General features: G+C 39.0%; 2 protein-coding genes and 1 non-coding gene across 3 annotated transcripts; 1 reads left to right on the top strand and 2 right to left on the bottom strand.

Annotated features, from left to right (window-relative positions):
- Nucleotides 1–1306: 1306 nt before the first annotated feature.
- LOC113193228 (U6 spliceosomal RNA) lies at nucleotides 1307–1412 on the bottom strand. Its single transcript, XR_003302116.1, has one exon. It is a non-coding gene; the product is annotated as a U6 spliceosomal RNA (small nuclear RNA).
- Nucleotides 1413–3513: 2101 nt separating this feature from the next.
- Srsf10 (serine and arginine rich splicing factor 10) lies at nucleotides 3514–18528 on the top strand. Its single transcript, XM_077791413.1, has 7 exons — nucleotides 3514–3711; nucleotides 5060–5166; nucleotides 8715–8816; nucleotides 10002–10164; nucleotides 10482–10535; nucleotides 10667–10768; nucleotides 14040–18528. Exons 1-7 carry the CDS (start codon nucleotides 3647–3649, stop codon nucleotides 14098–14100), a joined length of 654 nt encoding a protein of 217 aa, XP_077647539.1. The 5' UTR covers nucleotides 3514–3646; the 3' UTR covers nucleotides 14101–18528.
- Pnrc2 (proline rich nuclear receptor coactivator 2) lies at nucleotides 15624–22801 on the bottom strand. The gene is made up of 3 exons (XM_026403632.2): nucleotides 21275–22801; nucleotides 20251–20456; nucleotides 15624–19895 (listed from the first exon to the last, which is right to left on the bottom strand). The coding sequence occupies exon 3, from the start codon at nucleotides 19875–19877 to the stop codon at nucleotides 19458–19460; it is 420 nt and encodes a 139-aa protein (XP_026259417.2). The 5' UTR covers nucleotides 19878–19895; nucleotides 20251–20456; nucleotides 21275–22801; the 3' UTR covers nucleotides 15624–19457.
- Nucleotides 22802–23327: the final 526 nt, after the last annotated feature.

Below are 23327 nucleotides of genomic sequence, written 5' to 3'. Positions count from 1 at the left end.
GAATGGAAGCCAGGCCCCAATGCATACTAGACAAGCACTCTACCACTGGGCTACAATCCTTGCCTCTTAAAATAACAATAACTGAAAGCTATGAACAGGATGGCCTCCAAAGCCATAGCCTCCCACTACATCTTGGATCGCCATCCTCGCCCTTTGGGTAGAAGAATGCCTGGCATCTATGTTACCGGGCTGGGTGGTTTCTCAAGTTCTCCATCAGAAGAATCGGATAAAGATCCATTCCCCATAGGACAGACTCTTCATTGGGATTTCTTGTTAGAGAAAAGAGACACAGCATTGACCTTGAACGTGTCTAAATAATTCTGGACAAAGAAGGGAGCTGGTTTTTCTTGCTGTGTGAGGACTGTTGGGGTGGGCTGGAGGCTAGAGATTCTAATTGGCTTTGGGCACGTTTTCTAATGCAGGTCCTAGGCAAGTATAATTTCATACTTGTCTAGTATGCTTGGAGAGAGAGGGGGTCCATCCGGAGGTGCATAGTCTGTCTTTGCCCTGTGATAAGGATGTGTCGCTGCAGCTGCTAAGAGAACACATAGTTGGGGCGTGGAAGAAAATGCAAGTCGTGCCACCAAGAAGTAAAGGGCCCTGGGAATGTGCTGTGTTGGTGGCCCTTTTCTGTCCTTTGTGTTGTTCCTTGGATAGCCTCCATGGTGCACCTGGCTTCTGAGGCTCATGGGCTGAGAGTGAGAAGGGAGGGAGGGGTACCCCTCTCTCTTAGTAGCCGGCAGCTAGTAGCTAAGGTCCTGGGGTGCATTCGCCCTTGGAAGGAGCTGTGCCCTTTAGTTCTCCGTGTTAGCTAACAGGATCAAGACTATTATTCTTCCAGGATTTTGTTGCTAGAAATTGAACTCAATTGATAGTTGATACAGCCACTATGAACCCATTATGTCCCATTGTCCCATTTAAGGAACACCTAAAAACTTAAATTAAGCAACAAATTTACCACTTATGGTTACTTTGAAGTAACCCTGGTTTTAGAATTCTGTTGTTTAGAGAAAAGTAATAGGTGAATGATTAGCGATAATTAATAACAGTAATAAAATTGATAACCATAGTCATATTAATAATGATTATTTAATAATTATATCAATGAACATTATATCATTAATATTAGTGATGATGAATTATATAATAAGCTGCAGGCTATAATTTCAAATGCATTTTAATTTACCTGTATCAATGTCATTGAAATATTCATAGAATTTAAAACTTGGGACTTCGGGGCTAAAAATTATATTTATTAAACTATTTAATGGCCAGGGAAGATATTTTTCTTTTCATCTTTTTATTGAAAAATATGGGACACTTCTAGAATTTGCCATCAATCTTGGGTAGGAGCTAAGCTAATCTTCTCTGTATAGTTCCAACTTTAGTGTATGTACTGCAGAAATAAGCACGGGAAGACATTTTTTATAAATATGGTTGGGGAAAACGACAAAACTGTACATGTAGTATGATTTGAATTTTAACAATTATGTAAGTGTACAGAAATACATCCAAAACACATATTAGTAATTAGCTCTGCGAATATGATCACAGGTGATTTTCTTTTTCTTTAAATTATTCATTCCTTCTGGGCACAGTGGCACACACCTGTAGTGCCAGAACTCAGGAGACTGAAGCAAGATTGCAAATTTGAAGCCAGCCTCAGCAACTTAGCATAGGCCCTCAGCAATTTAGCAAGACCCTGTCTCAAAAAAAATTTTTAAAGTAATAATAATATAAAGGGCTGGGGATGTAGCTCTGGGGTAAAGCACCCCTGGTTTAATTCCCAGTACCAGAGGGAAAAAAAATTGTTTTTAATTCCCCAAATCTTAACAATAACCATATAATACTTATACCTAGGAAAAATCTTATTTTGAGACTTAGGGCATCACTAAGTTGCTGAGGCTGGCTTTGAACTTGAGATCCTGCTGTCTCAGTCTCCAGAGCCACTGCCATTACAGGTATGCGCCACCACATCCAGCTACAATTCTGTTTCCTTGCCACTAAAAAACATGTAACAAAATACCAGAGAAGATTAGCTCAGCAAGCCCTTCCTGACAGCCCTCTGTTTTAGAAGTTAAAAACAAAACAAAGAAACCCATTACCATTTCCTTCATATTGCAATCTGCAACTACTTTAGTTGTTTACCTGCTTATTTTCGGTTATCTATCCCCTAGCAACATAAGTTGCATGCTGTTTATCACTGAATTTCTGGCGTCTAACATAACATATGACAATTAAAAGGTAACAATAAATATTTTAATAAATTACGTGCCAAAGCTTCTGGGGAAACATCAATGTAGAAACAATAGCTCTGCTACAGAGCTCTATACCACCTGTGTCAAGTCACTTAATTGCCTTGGATACTAATTGATGCAAAAATAATTCTTTTATGGGCCTTTATCTAAAACAAAAGTTCATTTAGTTAAAACTTGAGTCCCTGTTATCTGCTTGGTCCTGGCATGCCAGGGATTTTCTAACAAGAGGCCCCTCCCTCGTGTCTGATAAGAGTAGGAATAATTCTCAGGAGTTCTCCAAAGTGAAAAGTAGACTAAATATTATTTGCATTTTTCATGCTCATATTCTCCACAAATGCAGAATGGAGTTTTTCAGAGGCTACATATGATGTTTGATGAAGGGTAGTGGAATGTGTGTTACCATGGCTTAACACATTCATTTTAAATTCAAATTCGGTAATTGTAGATACAACAAACCCTTAACATGGGGGGAGGGTGTGCTGGGGTGTAGCTAAATAGTAGAACCCTTGTCTTGGGTTCAAGTCCCAGAACTACAACCAACCACCAGAAAACAAAAACAACAAAAAAAGAAACCTCTTTGGGGTGTTCCGGGTGTGAAGGAGCCCAACAAGTTTGAGAACCACTACAACACAGGAACTTTGCACACCCAGGAAGCCATTAGCAGCCAATACAGTCTACATGATAACAGAGATTAGAACGTAAGGACTGGTCGGCCTAACGTCAGGAGGAAACTGCGGGGATAGGTGGAGACGACAGAGAAAGGTGTGGGCTGCACGCAATCCAGCACCGCTGCGCGGGGAGTGTGCCCAAGACTGCAGACAACAGCATTCACCTAAGTTCGCACACTCAATACAAGCGATAAATTTCGTATCTTGGTGGTCAGGAACCCAATAAAAGCCTAGGCATAACAGGGCAGTCTCTCTGAATTTTAAAGCTAAAACCTCTGTCCATTTAGTAATAACTGTAAAATTTGGCCTAGGGGCCAAGCCATTTGTTTCCTGGGGGAGGAGAAGGCGGTGCAATCCAGTAAAGGCGGGAAAAAGAATCACTAAAGAAAGAAAGAAAGAGAGGGCTGGGAAGGGAGGGGAAGAGGCTGAGCTAGAAGCCAATGAACGAGACCGAGGCTGCAGCTCGCGCTCCAGCCCTCCGCATGCGCAGGCGCACGCCTGGTAATCTCGCGGGAAAGAACCGTTGCCGGGCCCGGCGTTGCGCCGTGGTGGAAAGAGGAGTGGAGGCGGGAGTGAAGTCTCGCGAGAAGAGGGTGGTTGCCGTAGCGGAGTCCTCTGGCTGTGTGTGTGTGTGTCTGTGTCTGAGGAGGAGCCGCCGCCGGAGCCGCGGACGGTTTGCTGAGCCCGTTACTGCCTCTGGCCAAGACTCGCGCCGCCGTCATGTCTCGCTACCTGCGCCCCCCCAACACGTCTCTGTTCGTCAGGAACGTGGCCGACGACACCAGGTAGGTACGGGGCAGGTATTCCGGGCCTGCGCGAGGAGGCCGCGGGCGCACGCCGAGGACCGAGCGGCGGCGGGCCGGGGAAAGGGCGGGGTGAAGATGGCGGGTCCCGCGCCCGCTTTGGCGCCCGAACTAGGCCGCGCCGAGCGAGGCGGCGCCCTGGGCTGTCGGGCCGGGCCGGGCGGCCGCAGGGCGCGCGGGATGTGCGGGCCGCGTGGCGGCCCGGCCCCTCCCCCGCCGCGGTGGGCCTTCAGCCCGCGCCGTCCGCGCGGCCTGCCCGCCGCCCGCTGCCTGGGAGCTCGGTTCCGCGGGGTGCACGCCCCCTCGCTCAGCAGCCGGGTGGGTTGATTTATTTTAATTAAAAAAGAAAATTGCATTGAAATAACGGGATTGAGGGAGAGGAAAGCATTTGCTCTCCATTTTCCCCCGCCGCTGTTGTGCGTGTATTTGTAGTGTTTAGAGACTGGGCTTAAATAGGCTTTGTTTTCAGCAACCCCCTTAATTGCTTCGAATTGCCTAAAGAATTTTTTTGGAGAAGCTATTATTACATGAGGATGTTTAATATTTGACAAATAACCTGCAAACAAAGTGTTTTTCGGTTAGCGTTTTTTGATTTACTTTCTTCTGTCTTAAAAATGTAGGGGAGAAAAGCAGTAATTCTTTTAGCATCTAGAAGAATCTCGCCTTTGTCATTTTCACAATGTTTAAAAGTTGTTTTTATTTGAGGCTTTGTTTCTGCCCCCCACTCACTTTATCTACAACTAATTAATTGACTCACTATAATTTGGGGGTAATTTTGTTCGATATTTTCCAGAGTATTAGAGTTGATTTGATACCGTTTAAAAAAAAAAAAAAAGAAAAGAAAAACCAAAAACCCAGAGCCTTACCGCTCTACCTTTTGTGAAAAATGAAGGCTGTAGATTTAAGAATTCTGATTGTTTCCTTACATGTCTTTTCTGTTGTGATGTAAAATAATAAATGGACTCATAAGCTGCATTTATCTTTCCAATGCTTGGATCCTGGCTTTCCTTTATCAAAAAGATATTGCCATTACATTTTATGTATTACAGTTGGCTTTTTTTTCTTCTTCTTTTGTGGTGCTGGGGATTGAACCCAGGCCCTTGTGCATGTGAGGCAGGCACTCTACCAACTGAGCTATGTCCCCAGGTCCTACAATTGGCTCTTAATGTCAAAATTTAGAAAGCTTGTCTGTTTCAGGTCAGTTAGGGCAGGGATACAACTGAGACCCAAAGGTCACACAGTGTTACTAATAACAGTTCCTTATGTTAAGAATATTGGCAAATAATTGGGCATGAACATAAAAATTTGAGTTCTTTTCATGATGTTTTAGGTCTGAAGATTTACGGCGTGAATTTGGTCGCTATGGTCCTATAGTCGATGTGTATGTTCCACTTGATTTCTACACTCGTCGGCCAAGAGGATTTGCTTATGTTCAATATCCTTTCTTCAGATGCTGATTAGTGAGGGGTGTTGAAGTTTGAAATTCAAGTTTATGTAAGTGGTAACATCTAAAAAGCAGTTTATTTTTGTCCTCTAATAAATGTCTTATGTCTTCAAATTTTTGAAAATTAATTCTGACTCACATTGCTCTTACTATTTTCTTATTAATCCAAAAATAGTTAAATATTTAAATTCCCATTCATGATGCTGAAACTCAAATCAGTGATTATAATGTGTGATTTAAATTTGAATACACTCTGGTTGCTACCACCTTTAATGTAAGTCAAATTAAAAGTTAATATGTTCTTGTGCTTAGCAATTAAAGTTTAGTATTCTTGTTTGTTAATTTGAATCACTTGATCAAAAACAAATTGTATAAAAATGAGGTAAACTTCTTTAATATTGTCCCCTAATTTGCTGTCCTCTGTTGTTACCTCAGAATGTAAAGCTGTACAGTTATGGCGACCCCAAAGAGAAAGCATGAAAGAACCTTTAGAGTAGAATTCAACACTTAAGGCAAGTAGACAAGCCAAAGACCTCTTAAGGATCAGGCTTGAAGAGAAGGGAGAGTTTGGGAAAAGAAAAAATACAGAAAAGCTGGAAGAAGGACAAGCCTAATGGGAGACAAAGCCTCGCTTTATCTACAAAGGGGGAAAAGGTTGTTTTTCAAAGTTAAAGATAAAGCCATCTGTCATATTTGGCCAAGCATCTCATGACAAGTCCTTCTGACAAGCACTTAAAGAGTTAAAGGTCAAGATGAAGTTGAATGATGGCCAAGATTAAAGGAGTCATACCTGATGTATCCTACAGAATAACTTTTCCTTTTTCTTTTCTTTTTCTTCTTTTTTTTTTTTTTAATGGTTTATAAGCAGTTAATTTTCAAAAGTTATTTTGGTTTGGTCTAGTGACAAAACCTGTAACTTGATTTGTGTGGGCCTTTGATGTTGTGATTGTGGTCTTGTATAAATGCACTCTCTCTTAGCTTATCAAGTTAAAGTGTAACCAGATGTAACATTGTTAAGCTTAAATTTGGCATATTTTGGTTTTGGACCAGGTGGTCAGAGGCTCTTTGAAGTAGCATGAATTTCTGGGCTCAAGCCACAGAGCCCTGCTTAAAAGGGAGACAAGTGCATGCATTGGGAACTACCTAGAAACAGCTCTGGTGGTCACATACTGTCAGATCCACTGGAAACACCTTATAGATTTTTAAATGGCTTCTGGGAACATACAAATTCCTAACTTCTGGAGCTTAACTCTGAAGCTTGCAGGCCCTGCACTGCTTTAGCACATATGATCAGTTAGCCTTGAATGGGTTGCAGAAGGCCTTCTCCCTAGTATGGATACCTAACCAGGATGTATGGGAAATCTATCCTTGACCCAGAGTTTCAGGTGACTTTGCTTCTTCCCTTCAGTGAAATCATCTCCCTGCAAAAACAAAGGTTTGGGCTGTGGACTTGAGGTCAGGAAGAATTCTTACTACTAAAATATTCAGTAAGTCCCTTAGAACTTTCTAGTTAGAGTCCTAGTAAGTATTAACAGGGAAAAGCCAAAGCTACTCCTGAAGGGCTAGCAAGTGTGGAACTTAGTTGCAAAACTGTTAAAGAGAAGATATATCTATATATGGATGGCTTGGTAAATAAAGGTAGTGATGCATTCTGACTTATAATTTTGATCTGATTTTACGTGGCTTGGGATGGTGTGAAAACCAAGAACAGCAGTACTTTTGACTCAAGTGGTGATATCTGAGCCTTTAGAAAAGTGTGGTTATACAAAGGAATTGAAAAGAATGATACTTTTTTAAATACATGTTCAGTTAAGTCTTGACTATGGTCTTAAAATAGTTAAAAAAGAAATACATCTCAGGCTTATCAGTTTCATGTTTGGAAAGACCCTGAAGTACAAATTTCTTAGTAACTGGCATCAGAGTGATACTTGGCTGCCCCTCCTGCTATGCTCTCTCCTATCTGACTCTTCCCAATTGGCCTTCTCTTCCTATCCGTGGCTTAACAGGAGCAGTGTAGAACCTTGCCATCCAGCCCATAATTTTTTATAGCCCTTTTTAAGTTGTTAAGTATTCTCTCTTGGGGTGGCAAAGTAGAAGTAGAATACCCCTTAGCGAGCTTATTCCTTTTGATTAGTTTGGATCCCAACTGCATTAACCTTGAGGAATGTTCATTTATAGGTCCTGAGTCTCTTCATCAGCCTTTTCATTTTGAAATGCCAGGTTATTTAAAAATTGAGCAAACCTCCTTCCATTTAACTTACACACAATGGCCCCAGGAAGAGAGATCTGGGGACCCACTACAGTCCTTATTAATTCCTTTCAGAACACAGAGAAGTCTAGTAAGTCTGAGGCAGACCATTTCATCTGAAAGTACACTCATTATCAGTCTTGAATATGTCACTTCAGGAATGTTTTAATTCTAAATAAGCTCTCCAAATCTTGTGTGCTAAGGTTTTCAAATCTAAGAAATAGAAATGGACATACTTAAGGACATTTATTTATTTACTTACTTAATTACTTATTGATGGGGTAGAATGATAATCCAAATCAAAACTTGGCTCCCTTTCCAAACCTTTTATATCAAACACTGCCTTGAATGTATATTTGACTTCTGTTCGAATAATGATTTTAGAAAAGGAGCTACATTTGAACAGAATAACTAGCCCTCAGAGTTCTGCTGACATGAGTGGGAAAGACATAGCAACTTAGCTTCTCAGATCAAAAATGAATACCAGCAGATCCTATTTGACACTGGTAAATGTTATCTTGAAATTATCAAGTTGGAAATAAAACTACTTTGCAGGAAGCTATATATTTAGTATCATGGCTGGGGCTTTCCAGTTTAGGAATCCTTATCATGTTCTGTTTTTTCTTGATAGCATGCTTTTACCATCTGCATGGATGTAATATGCATTTGGTATAGTGATTGTTTTGAGTATTGCTTGACTGTCTTGATACCTACAAGTGGTTAGCAGCCTGTCTTCCTAGTGCAGCTCAAGGAAGACAACTATGTGAAATAATAATATTAGATATAACTGGGGAAAAATAGCAATATACATTTGAAATTATGCTTTCATCTTTTCTAAGATAAGGCATATATTGCTTGCTTACACAAGAACTATTGGCCTTTTCCTTTTTTTTTTTTTTCCTTTAAAACAAATATGTGGAAGCTATTTTGGTTTCAAGAAATTTTTGGCACCCAGGATAGAATCCACTGGCTTGTTTTTCTTACTCTTTCTTGTTTTATAAAGTTAATTCTTAAAACTCTGGGAATTTTTTAATAGGATAACTTGGTGATTTAGCTCTAACAGATCTGATAACATGTATTCATGTGTTTTTTCTAAAAGATTAGCTTTAGAAAATCACAAGTACTTTTATGTTGTAAAGCATATTAATGGCTGAATCAGCCTAAGTAACAAGTAAGATTTGGTTGGTTTTTTAGAATATTAGGACATTATGAATTGTTCCAGACCTACCAACTGAACTTTGATTCATTATCAAAGTTTGCAAAATTTCCCAAGCCCCTTAACATTTAGCACATTTGAGGATGTTCGTGATGCTGAAGATGCTTTACATAATTTGGACAGAAAATGGATTTGTGGACGTCAAATCGAAATACAGTTTGCACAGGGAGATCGAAAGAGTAAGTACCATTATGCCTAACATAAGTTTAAATCATTTCTAGAAAACCATTGTTGCAATTAATATATTCTGTTCCAACCCCAAAAGATCAAAAGTTGATCAATACTATCAACTGTGACATACTGGGAGTGAAATTGAGAAGGATAAAAATTTATAACATTTTGGATCTCTTGAGCCATTTTCTTCGTTGTAGAGATCTTCAAAGGGGGCTGAGGTTGTAGCTTAGTGGTAGAGTGCTTGCCTAGCACATGCAAGGCACTGGGTTTGATTCTCAGTACCAAAGGTATTTTGAAAAATGAAGCTTTAAAAAAAGATCTTCAAAGTATAATTGTTATGTGAGTGCATGGCTACGGAAGTGAACTGATAGACTGGGAGGGGCTATCCAGATTAAACCTAGAATAGATCTTATTTTAGTATTCTGTTTTTATTATTATGGAAGGCATATACCAGGTTTTAGCTGTATTTCAATGAGGTAGGAGTATAGACTGGGGTGAAGTAGACTTCCTTGTGGCTGAACCATTATTTGATCCTGGAAAAGATACTAGAGGATACAGATTAAGGTAGCTGCTAAAGGGCTGAGGTTGTGGCTCAGTGGTAGAGTGCTAGCCTAGCATGCATGAAGCTCTGGGTTTGATCCTCAACACCACATAAAAATAAAAAAAAAAAAAGATATTGTGACTACCTAAAGCTGGAAGAAAAAAAAGCACTTAGGTAGTCATAAGTTGTTAATTCTCTTGTTCTGGAATGGGGTGATAGGTTCCTAGATAGTCCCTGTTTTTTATATATACATATACAATCATACATAAAGTTTCTATGTAGAATTGAGTGAGATAAGAGTTGAGGGCCGAAGATATAGGTATAAATAAGGCATAAGCCAAGGAAATTATGGTGTCATTTTTCCATAAAGTAGTCTTGTGATACACATCTTTGAAAATAAATACCCAAGATTAATATTTATAACCTTGACCAAACCCCAAGAAAGAAAAAAAGGCTCCATCAGTCATCTTTCAGATCTGCATCTTACCAAAACTAAAGGGATCTCTAAGACAGATTGCAAAACACATTATTCCTTTGTTTTGGTATTAGAGAAGGGAATGTGGGCTTGTTTTTTCCCCCCCTACAATTTAAGGATGTAAATAATAAATTTCAAATGTTTCTGAATATTTGTGTTCTGTGTATTTCCTAGCACCAAATCAAATGAAAGCCAAGGAAGGGAGGAATGTGTACAGTTCTTCGCGCTATGATGATTATGACAGATACAGACGTTCTAGAAGCCGAAGTTATGAAAGGAGGAGATCAAGAAGTCGGTCTTTTGATTACAACTATAGAAGATCTTATAGTCCTAGAAAGTAAGTTTGTACAGTGATCTGTTTTTAATAAAAAGATGTGTTCGTGGTCAGGAATGGGGGCATGGACCTGTAGTCCCACCTACTGGGGAGGCTGAGGCAGTTGGATTGCTTGAATACAGAAGTTCAAGGCCATCCTGGGCAATATAATGAGATCCTGTCTCAGAAACAAAGAGGGTGTGTTCGTTAGCATTTTTATCTTTTTGTATGCTTTATGTGTTGAGTACTTTGTTGAGACTAAAATAGTGTTTTGATTGAAAAGTTTTAAGACCTATAAGTAGACATTTGTCACTGTTTGCTTTTTCTGATATGCTTTTTAGCAGTAGACCGACTGGAAGACCACGGCGTAGCAGAAGCCATTCCGACAATGATAGGTAAATAACTTTGCTTTGAAAAAAGACTCATGTTTTTCAATTCAGAGTGAACTTTTGCTCTAAAAATAACAAATTTGATTAATATAGAATCTAATTTTTACTCTAATTGTATCTCTCCTCTGTTTTGAAAGATTCAAACACCGAAATCGATCTTTTTCAAGATCTAAATCCAATTCAAGATCACGGTCCAAGTCCCAGCCCAAGAAAGAAATGAAGGCTAAATCACGTTCTAGGTCTGCATCTCACACCAAAACTAGAGGCACTTCTAAAACAGATTCCAAAACACATTATAAGTCTGGCTCAAGATATGAAAAGGAATCAAGGAAAAAAGAACCACCTAGATCCAAATCTCAGTCAAGATCACAGTCTAGGTCTAGGTCAAAATCTAGATCAAGGTCTTGGACTAGTCCTAAGTCCAGTGGCCACTGATAGTATAAACCATGATAATTTTTAGGCATGTATCATTCATTTACTCATAGTTTGGTATACTTAAATTATCAGGAATACAATGTTGCAATGATGCGTAAAAAAACACTTGTTAGTTTTCCCTGTACCAGGCAATGGTTATAATTAAAATGATATGCTGTTGAGAAGCCACTCTTAAGAGTCCAGTTTGTTTAATGTTATGGGCAGCTACCAATTTGTGGTGTCTCTGTATATTTTTGTAAAGATTCTCATTTTTTTATGCTTGAAGTATTTGGTGGAAAGATGTTGGTTGACCATAATTTGCAACATTGTCTTATTAAAAATAAACTTTCATATCCATATTTGGTAGAACTGTTAACCTAGAAATGTAGCTTGCTAATAAGATGGAATGATACAAAAGTGAAGTTGTAGCCACAGTACAACACTGACTGCTCAGACACATTTAGGTTCAGGGTGGACCTTTATGTCTTGTCAAGATGTCTAGGCCCGTGATAATAGTTTATTTATGATACAGTGTGGAATAGTTCTTTTGTTAACCCCACTGTCTTGGGGAATGATGCCAACTTGGTTAAGTAACATTTTCAGGGAGATTAAGTTTTTGACTGAAACATGGAGCCTTCACTGCTTTTTTTTTTTTTTTTTTTTTTTTTCCTTTCTGGTTTCTATGAAGGTTTGGAACATGAAAACATCAGAAAAGCTCCCCTTAAAATTTGAGCAGGTCAATGATGACAAATAATTTTTAAGGGGAAAAGAATGTTCTTAATATAGTTACTCTAAAATTTAAGAGGCATTGTTGCTTGGTTTTCTTACTGCTGTTAGGTGCAAGTAAATTGTTTCAAAGTAGGGGTGTGTGGGTGTGTGTGTGTATGTACACGTGCGTGTGTATAGCATAAAAGAATGAATTTTGATGCTTAGAGCCATCGTCTTGTGCATTTGTATCAGAATTAGCTTACCTCTTTATGAGGGACGCTTGCTCTTCACACCTCGGTTTGTTTAATGTGAGGCAAATTGAAAGAGAACACTCCCATTCTAGGCAGATGATTCTGTGGTGCCATGAAATTTAAAATAATTTTGGAAAAAGGGTTAGTTTTAAGCAAGAGCCACCTCTTGAGTTTTTGATTATCAATGTCATACGTGACTAAAAATGGAGAAGTAATATCATTAACTATAATTTCTAGTATTTCTCTGAATGATCATTTGGAGGCAATTAAAAGTGACTTGAAATGTCCAGTCTCATTTCAGAGTAAAAAGCTAGCATCTTTTAAAATCTCAGATTGCTTGCTTGCAGAAGTAAGAAGTATTGTGGGGAAACAATTCCTTTAGAGGATTATTTTCTTCAACTTTGGTTTTAGAAATCTAGGCCTAGCCTGTAAAGAACAAAAGAGATGGTTTTTAAATACTGTTTGTGGAATGTGTTTAAAGGATTGATTCTACAACCTTTGTATATTTGATAGTATTTCTAACTTTCATTTCTTTACTGTTTGCAGTTAATGTTCATGTTCTGCTATGCAATCATTTATATGCACGTTTCTTTAATTTTTTTAGATTTTCCTGGATGTATAGTTTAAACAACAAAAAGTCTATTTAAAACTGTAGCAGTAGTTTGCAGTTCTAGCAAAGAGGAAAGTTGTGGGGTTAAACTTTGTATTTTCTTTCTTATAGAAGCTTCTAAAAAGGTATTTTTATATGTTCTTTTTAACAAATATTGTGTACAACCTTTAAAAACATCAATGTTTGGATCAAAACAAGACCCAGCTTATTTTCTGCTTGCTGTAAATTAAGCAAACATGCTATAATAAAAACAAAATGAAGGAAATAATGATTAACTGGAATTATTATAGTATTGGATATGATTCTAAAATAATGAAAACAGTCCTTTGTAGATTTAGGGATATTTTTATTCAGTGTTGCACTAGGCATAACTTTCTTTGGAAATGATAGGACTTATCAGAAGTCTACATCTTTTACATAGTATTTAAGGCCTCCTTGTGTATGTCATTCATGATTGCTCATTAAGCCTCTTAACCTAAGAGGTTTTTTGATAATGTTAAGATACATATTAAAATTAAATTTGGGCCTGCTAGTTTTAAATTTATACTTTCATTGATGGCTGGATCAATAATTCTCTCCCCCCCTTCCTAAACAAGATACATTGGGCCTTATGTTTATGACATGATTTTAAATCCTTTTTCATTGAATGTTGGTGAGCATTTATTAAGTGATAACCACTGTGGGGGAGTAGTGCAGGTGTTATGTGGGTTGAATTCTGGCTACTTTTACATTGATAGCAGGTAATTTATTTTATTAAGTATTTACCACGTGCCAGACACTGTTCAAGGGGCTGTGTGTTGATTCATTCACTCTCCACAAAACCCTATGAGAAGAAAAATGCTCTTATTTTCTCTATGTCACGGATAAGGAAACTAAGGCACAAAGAAAAGGCAGTAAAGGACTAGTCAGGATTACATTTAAACAGACTATAATTTGAGAGAAGTTGGTTAGAGCCTATGAAATTTTTCAGTCTGTTTAGAATTAGAAGGCCTAATGTTTTAATTTCCTTTGTTAATTTATTTTTAGACTCAACACCAATTTCTTGAGAAGCTTTTACATTATTTATTAAATAGCTTACCTAACAGCTTCACAAGGATTATACTGCATTTGAACTCATGATAGTTAGGATCTTACTTATATGTAGTGAGGATCTTTTTGTACCAGTGAGCTAATTTTGGGTCACATCATTGATGGGTTTCACAGTTATTGAGAATCTTCTGTGTCTGGCACTGGGCTTAATATTGAATAGTCATATCAACACACAAGTGAGGGCTAACATTTCACCTCTTTTTACCTGAGACCCCTCTGCATTTTTTAAAGCAAAGTAAGCAAGAAGAAAAGAGATAGTGCTACATAGAGTATGAGCTCTTAAGTTACAACCTAGGGGAGAGACCTGGGAACTACTGTACTATTCTCTTGAAAATTTGACCCAGTAAGCTGCTACATCCAGTTCAACTAACAAAATCCTGTATACCACAGAGAAGAATAAAGAAAACCAAACTGACAAACATCCTTCTTTTATTTAAGACCAAACTGCAGCTGGAATACCCAGTACAGTTCTGCTTACTACACTTCAAGAAAGATCTGAAAGCGGAAAAAGAACCAAAGAAGGGCAGTTCAAGCGACCAAAGGGTGGGTGGAAGGTGCTGCAGTATGAATACTGTACGAATATTTTGACTCTGGTCTGAAAAGATAAAAGAATTATCGAAAACTACATGGAATAATTGAAGTCCCTTCGAGTTTGAAAGTAAGCATTTTAGGACAAATAAAAGGAAATTCAACTTTGTACTTGTGGAAACTAATCCCTAAATATGAACAGGTTTATATTGATTCATGGGTAACAGGTCCATAATAAATTATTGGAAACTAGGATGTCTGAATATCAAGGAAGACAGCCATAGTCTCTTACAGTGCCTCTATTGGTCTGTCTCAAACTGAATTGGGTGGGAAAAGGTATGGTCCAATATAAACTTTTTCTTGGTTATCTCTTAAAAGTCAGTTCCATTTATGCCATTATTGGCACGTCTTGCCTTTGTTTATTCTGGTGCCAGTGTTTTCTGCTTGTTTGGTTTGTTGCCATCTGAGTTTATTTACTTGTACCACATGCAGTTTACATCTTCTTTAACCACTCTCTTTCCCAGGTAAATTCCAATTATACTTGACATCCAACTGAGAGGGCCCATCTCTTCTCACCTCTTTCATAGTATGTTCAGCAAATATTTATTGAGCCCTTATCAAGGGCAAAGCATTGTACTGGATAATTGGGGAAAGAATGGATAATAATTCCTTTATTCAATAAATGTCTACTGAGCACAATCTAGTGAATTGTTATAATATGGCCTCGTTGTTTTGAGGTGTATTATAACAATATTTTACACCATTCATATCCTAATATAATTATAAAGCCCAGTACACTATCAAAGATAAGTAATTTTATGGTTTTCAGCCTTTTACAAGTACCTATTTGTTTGCATCCCATTAATACAAATAATGAAAAATGTTTTAATTTGTAATAAACTGATTTATTGTGTAGTGACTGTTAATATACTAGTTACTAAATTGTTAACTCTGCCTCAATCACACACATAAGGAAGTAATCCCAAAAATAAATATTTAATTTTGCATTAGCTATAAAGGAGATCCTGGGTGCTATAATTAGATTATTTGGAGGCAGACAGCTGTTACCCCAGCTGATTTAGTATGTTCTGTAATTGAAAAAATGTTCACCAAATTATACTTTTAGTCATTTACGTGTACATCTTACAGGGGACATGTTCTGTGTATAGTGAATAAATACCTTTATAGTGTCACAAAATGTTTTGGATTCCTTAGTTCCTTATTAGGATATAAAGTTTGTCATTGATTCCCTCACATTTAATTTTCATCTTGAAATCTGGAAATGGAATTTAAGCCTTTAAATTTAGAAGAATTTTGAAAATATGGTAGACTATAAAAGCCTGAAAGGAGGTCTAAAATTGAGGTATTTTTATCCCTATAGAAAATTTTGTTTTAACTTGCCCAGGAACTTAAATTTCAGGTTAGAGTCCATAAATTCTGACTTGATTATTTTTTGTTGGAAAATGTTCTTAAAGCAGCTTTATTTTCAAGGAGATAAAAAGTGATAATGGAATTTAGAGTTTGTTTCAAGTAAAGATTACAGATTTGAGTTCTTGTACCCTTACATAATTTTATCATTAGTGTTGAACATTGAATTGGTAATTCTTAGAGGTCCTGTGTGATCTTTCAAAACAGTATCTGTGTAGTTCCTGCGTGTTTTTGTCCTCTACCTCCCTCTCCATTTCCTTTTGAATTGATGGGTTCCAGGGAGTAGAATTAAGTTGCATATTTGGTTGAGATTTTTCCCTTTACAAAAAAAAAATAATAATTAGTGGCCACATAACCTCTCTTATTTTACTAGTCTTTGATTTTGTTTTGTTTATAAGTAATGACAGTACTGAATAGCATTTTAAATGTGGTAAAACAAAAAACTCCATGTGGTTTGGGCACCTGTTGAATTACAGTGCATTGTTATATGTGATTGTTCCCATATAATATTTAAAATTTATCAATATCATCAAGCACCTAATTTGCCAAACCATATGTTTTTCATATACTGCTGCTTAACCCCAAAAACATACCTGGAAAATGAATACTATTCCCATTTTGCAGGTGTGAAAAAGTTTGTCAATTTACAGAATACCTTCCATGTGATATAATTTTGCATACCCTGCTTCATTTCTCAATTTTGTAATCTAATGGTAACTTTTATATATTAGATTGCTATATCTGACAGGCTCTGTGGGTCAGACTCATCATAGCCTGACTTTCCAGGTTCCAGTCTCAAAAGAGATTTTTCATTGTATTTTATTTTTCCATGTTATTGTTTACAAAGTCCCAGGATTATATTTTGAAATGGGAACGCTGTGACTTGAGCAATAGTTTGGAATAAATTAATGACATCCTACTAAGTGGACCTTCGGGGCTTTTAGGAACCCCAGGTGTGAACAATACTCATTTTTTAAATAGTGATGACTTAATAGGTGAAGTAAGCAACCTGTTTATCTTCGGCTGTTGACATCTGTAAGACATTCTGCTAGTCCTGGAAAAGGTGCCTTCTGGGGTCTTTTCCTCTACCCGTTCTTCCAACAGTGTTGGTTATCTTTATGATGTTCTGTGTATTTGTAAAGCAGTTTCACCCTTGTGTTAAAAGATGGAGTTTTTTTTTTCTTTTGGAATAAAAAGTAAGGCATGTAAATTCATTTCATTGATAACAGTAGTTTGTAAAGAAGTAAAAGGCCTTTGTATCTAGTTTTTGCAGATCACATTTCTTTGAATGCTGGAGAGTGAAATAATAAACTGGTCTAGGAGCCAACAAATCTTGTTTTTTTTAGATTTTGCTCTGCCTTACAGATACAACTACCGTGGTAGACGTTCCCCTCATTTGTTTTAAGAAGTTTTGGAGATATATTCTCTTGGGTTTTAAGAAATTGCCTATGAGAATTCAAATAAAACACACTGGGGGAAACTTGCCTAAAACCCTTTATCACCCTACTGCCACTTTATGCTTCTTTGGGGGAAGAAACTACTTGGGATTTAAAGGTAGGTTATGGGCCTGAATTCCATTGAAACTTAATGTACATGCCCACTATCAAAACATAAGACAAACTGGAATTAGATGTATTAAAAGGCCCACTGGAAGTATAACTGAATCTGTAAACTTGTTTTTTGGTTTTCACATGAGCTTTGATATTGGTTTCATGCCAGCACACTTTCTGAAGGTTATCCACTATTAGTATTTTCTAACTAGCTCTAATAATATGAAATGTTCATATTATCATCGACTTTTTATTCAGGTTCCCGCACATTATTGAGTCTGCTAACCCTATTTGCAGTGCTGCATCAGAGAACTTGGCAGTTCTTGGCACTATTTTTCATAGAAATTATGCACAAACAAAAAGAAAATGAGTACCTTACTTACAAATTTGTTTACAGCTGTGCCTTTACTGGGATTGTTCAACTAGTTTATAGGTTGGGAGCCTGTCCATTAGAAAGCCAATTCAAAGGGTTCCTTCACATACTTAAAAACACATGGATGGGTTCCTGCCAATTTGAGCTCTTTTGTCCTATTTTACTCTGGAAACTGAAAACATAGAAAGATCTATTTTACTGGGCTTTCAAAACTTTTGCATAGTTCCTGCAAGTACTGTTTTGGGGGCTTGAGTCCAACTAGCAAAAATTGTGTAATTGTCACACCAACAGTACATTAGACTCTTCAAGTCAACATTTCTATCACATTTCAGTTATGTACATTCTAAGATTCAGCAGTCATAACAGTTTTCAAGATAATAACGAGCCACTGGGGAGAAAATTTTTATTTTTTAATTTCATGTTTCAAATTCGTATCATGTACAATAAGTACTACATAAATTCTGCCTTTAGTATATTCAATATTTGACTTGGGCAATAGTTCATCTAAATTCACTTAGTGAAATATAACATAGCCTGTTATATTTAAAACATCAAAGACGTGAAATTAGAAAGTAGGGCATTATCAGGACTTTTTAATTGACCCATGTACTTTTCTAACTTGCTATTAGGCTGTCATATTTAGCATTTTTCCCTTAAGATTGGTGAAAACGCGCCTAAAGGGGTGTTATGCAAGAGATTACATCTTTTGCATTAAGCGGTTTCCTGGGTTGTACTTACTATGACCAAAAAAAAAAAAAAAGAAATTAAACTCACTGGCACCAAATACAATTTAGATTTGTATCATTGGTTACAAGAACTGGTGAGAGCCAAAATGAATCTTTGGGTTTATAGACTGGAGGGTAGAGGAATCCTGTACTGCATTTTACATCTCCTAAAAGTAGGAAATCTTCTAGCAGCTTAGACTTTTTTAGTTATAATACAAAACTTAATTACATTAGGATTTACTTTGTAATATAGTTTACAACCAAATCAATTATAACACATACACTGGCACTTTAGCATGAGGGCAAACTTTAAAAACAATTCTGGACCTTTAAAATTAGGCCATAGTATAAAAAAACAGTCCATGGTCTTACATTCAGCAAATTCATACTAAAATATCCTATTTTTGTAGGCCAAGAAGACTTTACATATATGCTACAAGTTTATTACATGTATTTACATGGCTCTTCTCCCCTAGGTACTTTGAACTTTCACATTATACAACTCCCCACTTTAAGCTTTGCAGAGATATGAGGCCAGATCACTGTCAGAATAGCTTTGCAGTTCTGTAATACAAAAAAAGAAGTATTTTTTGAAAGCTATCAAGTGCTCAATAGTTTTTCTATAAAAATGGTTTGGGTGCATCTATTGGCAGACACCTATCCATTGCAATTTAAGAAACAGGGCACCTTATACTGTATACTGTGTCTCATTCTAGTAAACCCCAAGTGCCCTTTACACATTCATCACTGTGCAATTTAGTAAAATACAACTATTAAAAATTCACATTCTCTCGGCAGTGCATTATGATGTTGGCGTGTTACTAGTTTGGCTTTCTGGGACATTAAACTTTCAAATGTCCTCCTAGTTTTCAATCCTTGTCTCATCTAGATGCTTAATCTGATCCACTACAAGTAAATCTTCTAATCCATGAATCTTTTACTATATTCCCCCAATAAAAATATAAAAAGTTGATTCCTTTACCATTCCCAATATAAACTTGGTTTTCACTTAAAAGCTATTCAATTGAGAACACTTATCAAGTTCAATTATTTTAAGTTGCACTGATAACCACCATTATATTACAGTGCACACAATATGTAAAACAAATGAGATGAAATTTGATTAATATTCATACATTAATAAGCAGTTTTACACAAATTGGTTAACTCCCTAGTGAATCTGTAATTTGTTTCAGACCAACTGACAACTTTTTATAAACTAAATTTAAACATTAGTACTTTATATCTTATTTTATACTTGGACTTTAAGTAAGGTTTTAAGTTGAAATGTCATTATTTCCTTGTCTGAAGGATTAAAGTTCACAGGAACCCAGTGGCTTGGTGGTTTAGGAAGAACACTTGGTGATGGTGGCTCACTAAATTTGGCTCCAGCATAGTTCTGATTAACTTGAGACTTAAAAAGTAGGGTGGGACTTGATAAGCTAGCATTCCAATTTTGATTACTTGGAAAATTTTTGTTCTTCCCCCCATTTTGCATGGCCTGCCATGCAGCTGCTGATGAGTTGTAACCATGTCCTCTTTCTTTTTTCTTATGAACAATTTTCATCTGGGAATTCTGATCCTTGGTCTTCTGTCTATTAAGCTGCTGTTGGTTCTTACTACCATTTCTAGACTGAGGGGTTGGAATGTTATACCTCTCTCCACCACCCATCTTCAGCTTCTTTGTCACCTGTAAGTGGAAACAAATACTGAGTCAAAGTTCAGTAAGAAAAGTTCAAACACTAAGAAGTATCTTCAAGCTCTTTTAACTCCAGAAATCTTGGGAAGGATTGAAAATGGGTAAAACATGCTTAAGGGGATGTTACAAAAGAGATTACACCTTTTGCATTAATTGGTCCTCTGGGTTGTACTTCCAATGTTTTTAACTCAAAAATTAAAGCAAGCAATCCCACGTTATTATATGCACATCCTTTCCTAAGAAGGATGAGCTTACCCACAAATCAGTATGAAAACCTGTTCAAAAAGTATGGTTTAGGATGGGTTCATCATAAAACGTTTGCTCCATTATGATGTGAGCTTTATACCTTTCAGTCTGCTTTTCCGATTGCAGGATTTCCACTACTTGTCCTCTTCCTTGCTGCCAAGCCCAAGATAATAGGTGTTGTTTTCTGACGGATCCTTTCCTTTGTCTCAATACAGAAGTTTTCATGGGCCAATCTGCTGAGTTCAGCCTAGGAGCTGAGGCCAACATCTGAGTCTCCTCAGCACACAAGTTTGAGAGAAGTCCTAGCTAGAAAAGTAAAGATTACTTGATTACTTCAATTCAAAAAAACAAGAGAAAGTGATAATTTAAATTCACCAAACTGTTTAAAAGAATGCTACTTCGTTAACAAAAAGTTTTCAAGAAAATAATCTGTCTCTGAAAATGGTTTTCCTCATTTTAAGAACTCAGAAATTTTATAAGTGTTGGTGCAAGTTCACGACCTTTTGTTTTTATCTTCTTCCCAGAGAAGATTCACTCACGTATTTGTGACCAAAATGTTAGAGTGGCGTTGGCCACACCAGGACACGCTTACGGGTGATTTTCTCAAGACCATGCTTCTGAAGTTCCCTGGGGCTGGCCTGGCGCTGCGAGGCCCGGGCTCCCTTCCCGCACCGCAGGAAATAACGAGTTCCAGTCCCGGTCTGACACCACCCAGCCGCCCCTCCGTCACCGTCTGCACCATGAAACAAGGTGCTTCCTTTGGCCATCACTCCCATAACTAGTTTTCCAAGCCACAACGTACGTTCACACACGTACACACGCGAGTCCACCAACAGCTGACCCGGGCTTCACTTCCGTGTGACGGTCCGGGAACCAAGTTACCAAACCGCCCCTTCGTTCCACCAGGGTGCCAGGGCCCTCCGGTTCTAATAACCTACATAAACTACAGTTCCGGACAGGGTCACTCCCGGTTGCGGCCCGCTCGGCCGGGGCGGTGGGGGGGCTGCCCCCGAGCCCGCGGGTCCCCTCCGAGTCCGCGCCGCCAGGCTCGCGGCTCGCTCCCCGTCCCGGTCCCCAACAATGGGGTGCCCGGCGGCCAACATGGCCGCGCCGCCGCCACTCACCGACTTCAAGCTCGGACTGCGGCGGCTCCCTCTCGACGTCGAGGCCTCCCTCCCTTTCCAGGGAGAGATGAGGCAAGGATCGAACAAAGCCCACGAGAGCCGACGAGCTGGCTGCTGACCACCCTACGTCTGAGAGCCGACCTCCTTCTGCCTCTACCAACAAAATGGAGGTGGCGGCGAGCGCAGAAGCGGGGCCGGAGCTCCGCGGCCAATCGGCGCGCGGCGGCGCGGGGCCCGGCCAATGAGGAGCGGGCCACCGCCTGTTGCTGGGGCAGGCCGGGGGCGAGGGCGGGGAGGCTGCTGTGAGGGTTTGAAATCCTCCGGGAGGAGCATGTCGGGAGTAACTGCCCGGCCGCGGCGGCCTCCGCGCGTGGGACCCGGGCCGCTGGCTTCCCCGGGGCGCACCCGCCGCCTGCGCAGCCTCCCGGAGGGCCGCGGGAGGGGATCTGGCTCCGGAGCCGAGTCCCCGCGTCGCGGAGGGACTAACATAGGCGGGAGACATTCAGAAAGCCGGTCCCTGCGGCCGGCGCCCACAGCCTCTCCTGTCCCGCGGTTCCTGCGCGTCCCGAAGCCCGCGGCGCCGGGCCGTGCGGAGGCGTCGGCGACGCTCGATTGCGCCCTTCACTTCCTCCCGCGGGTCCGGCCCGATCAGAGCCCTCATCTCATTGCCCTGCGAGGCCCGCGGCTGCCCCGCCGCACTCCTCCGGGGCGAACCCGGGGGCCGTTCTGAGCTCCGCGCCTCGAACTGCGCTCGGAAAACCGCCGAGGCCAAGTTACTGAGTGTGCCACCAGCTGTGGGAGGGTGACGGCTGCGCCCTCGTGACCTACGCTGCCTCATTTTTTTTTAGTGAAAAAGAGGGAGAAAGAAAATATTGCGTTGATATGCCAGCAAGGTGCCGGGAAGGGCAGAGGGCAACTTGTTTGTGATGAATTTATAAGTAACCCAAAGTGAACGTTGTAAAAGTGAACTCTTAATCTCTACGAATATGAACAGTTTTGGGGTGAATGGTCCAAAATTAACCTCACCACTTTATAATTCGTTTGTGAGGGGATGTGAGAACACGCGTATCTAGATAGAACTACAGTTTTTGTTTTTGTTTTGTTTTTTAACAGAATTTATTGGTACTGACTTATAAATCCCACCCCACCTCGCAATCTAACCCAGACCCCTATATTCTAGCCATGGCGTTTAAGAAAAGTTACTGCATCTCTAATGATGAAATTCGTTAATGTAATTTGGTAAGACAAGATATTTTTGAGATATTTTAAGGGAATTTCTGGTGTTAATCATATTCAAATAAGATATAAACCGCAAAGCAACTACTATTTTAGTGAAAGTGTAATCTGTTTCCCCCCAATTCAAGAAGCTTGCTTAGACATCCGGCCAGATAACCAGCTTATATTTAAATAGTTTCAAGACTAACATTGGCCAGCTGTGAAGGCGCACACCTGTAATCCCAGTGACTCCGGAGGCTGAGGCAGCAGGATCGCAAATTCAAAGCCAGCCTCAGCAGTTTAGCAAGACCCTGTCTCAAAATTGGGGAAAAAAAAAAAAAAATCATAAAAAGCCCTTACAACATTTTTTTTTTAAAGAGAGAGTGAGAGAGGAGAGAGAGAGAGATAGAGAGAGAGAATTTTTAATATTTATTTTTTAGTTCTCGGCAGACACAACATCTTTGTTGGTATGTGGTGCTGAGGATCGAACCCGGGCCGCACGCATGCCAGGCGAGCGCACTACCGCTGAGCCACATCCCCAGCCCCCTTACAACATTTTTAGTATAATAATTTTTATAAAGTGGTCAGTCTGGTTTCAGTGTGAGTACTTTATTTTTCTAAGTCTTTTTTACTCAAGTATCTCTCAAATGTATCCCCATGTACACAATCCTGCCCTTTCTACCATCCATTGATCTGATTGTGATCTATTGATCTATTCTTTTTAAAAACACTGAGTGACTCCAAATTGTAATACAGAATAAAACCTAAACATTTAGAAAATTATTCAGGTCTGTTGCCATCCAGAATAAGTCTATCACCTCTTCAATCACCTCTGAAT

The sequence above is a fragment of the Urocitellus parryii genome, chromosome 11, assembly GCF_045843805.1.
Source record: "Urocitellus parryii isolate mUroPar1 chromosome 11, mUroPar1.hap1, whole genome shotgun sequence".
Lineage (NCBI taxonomy): Eukaryota > Metazoa > Chordata > Mammalia > Rodentia > Sciuridae > Urocitellus > Urocitellus parryii.
Note: the sequence above shows the minus strand (reverse complement) of the source record. Positions and strands in the feature narration are given on the sequence as shown.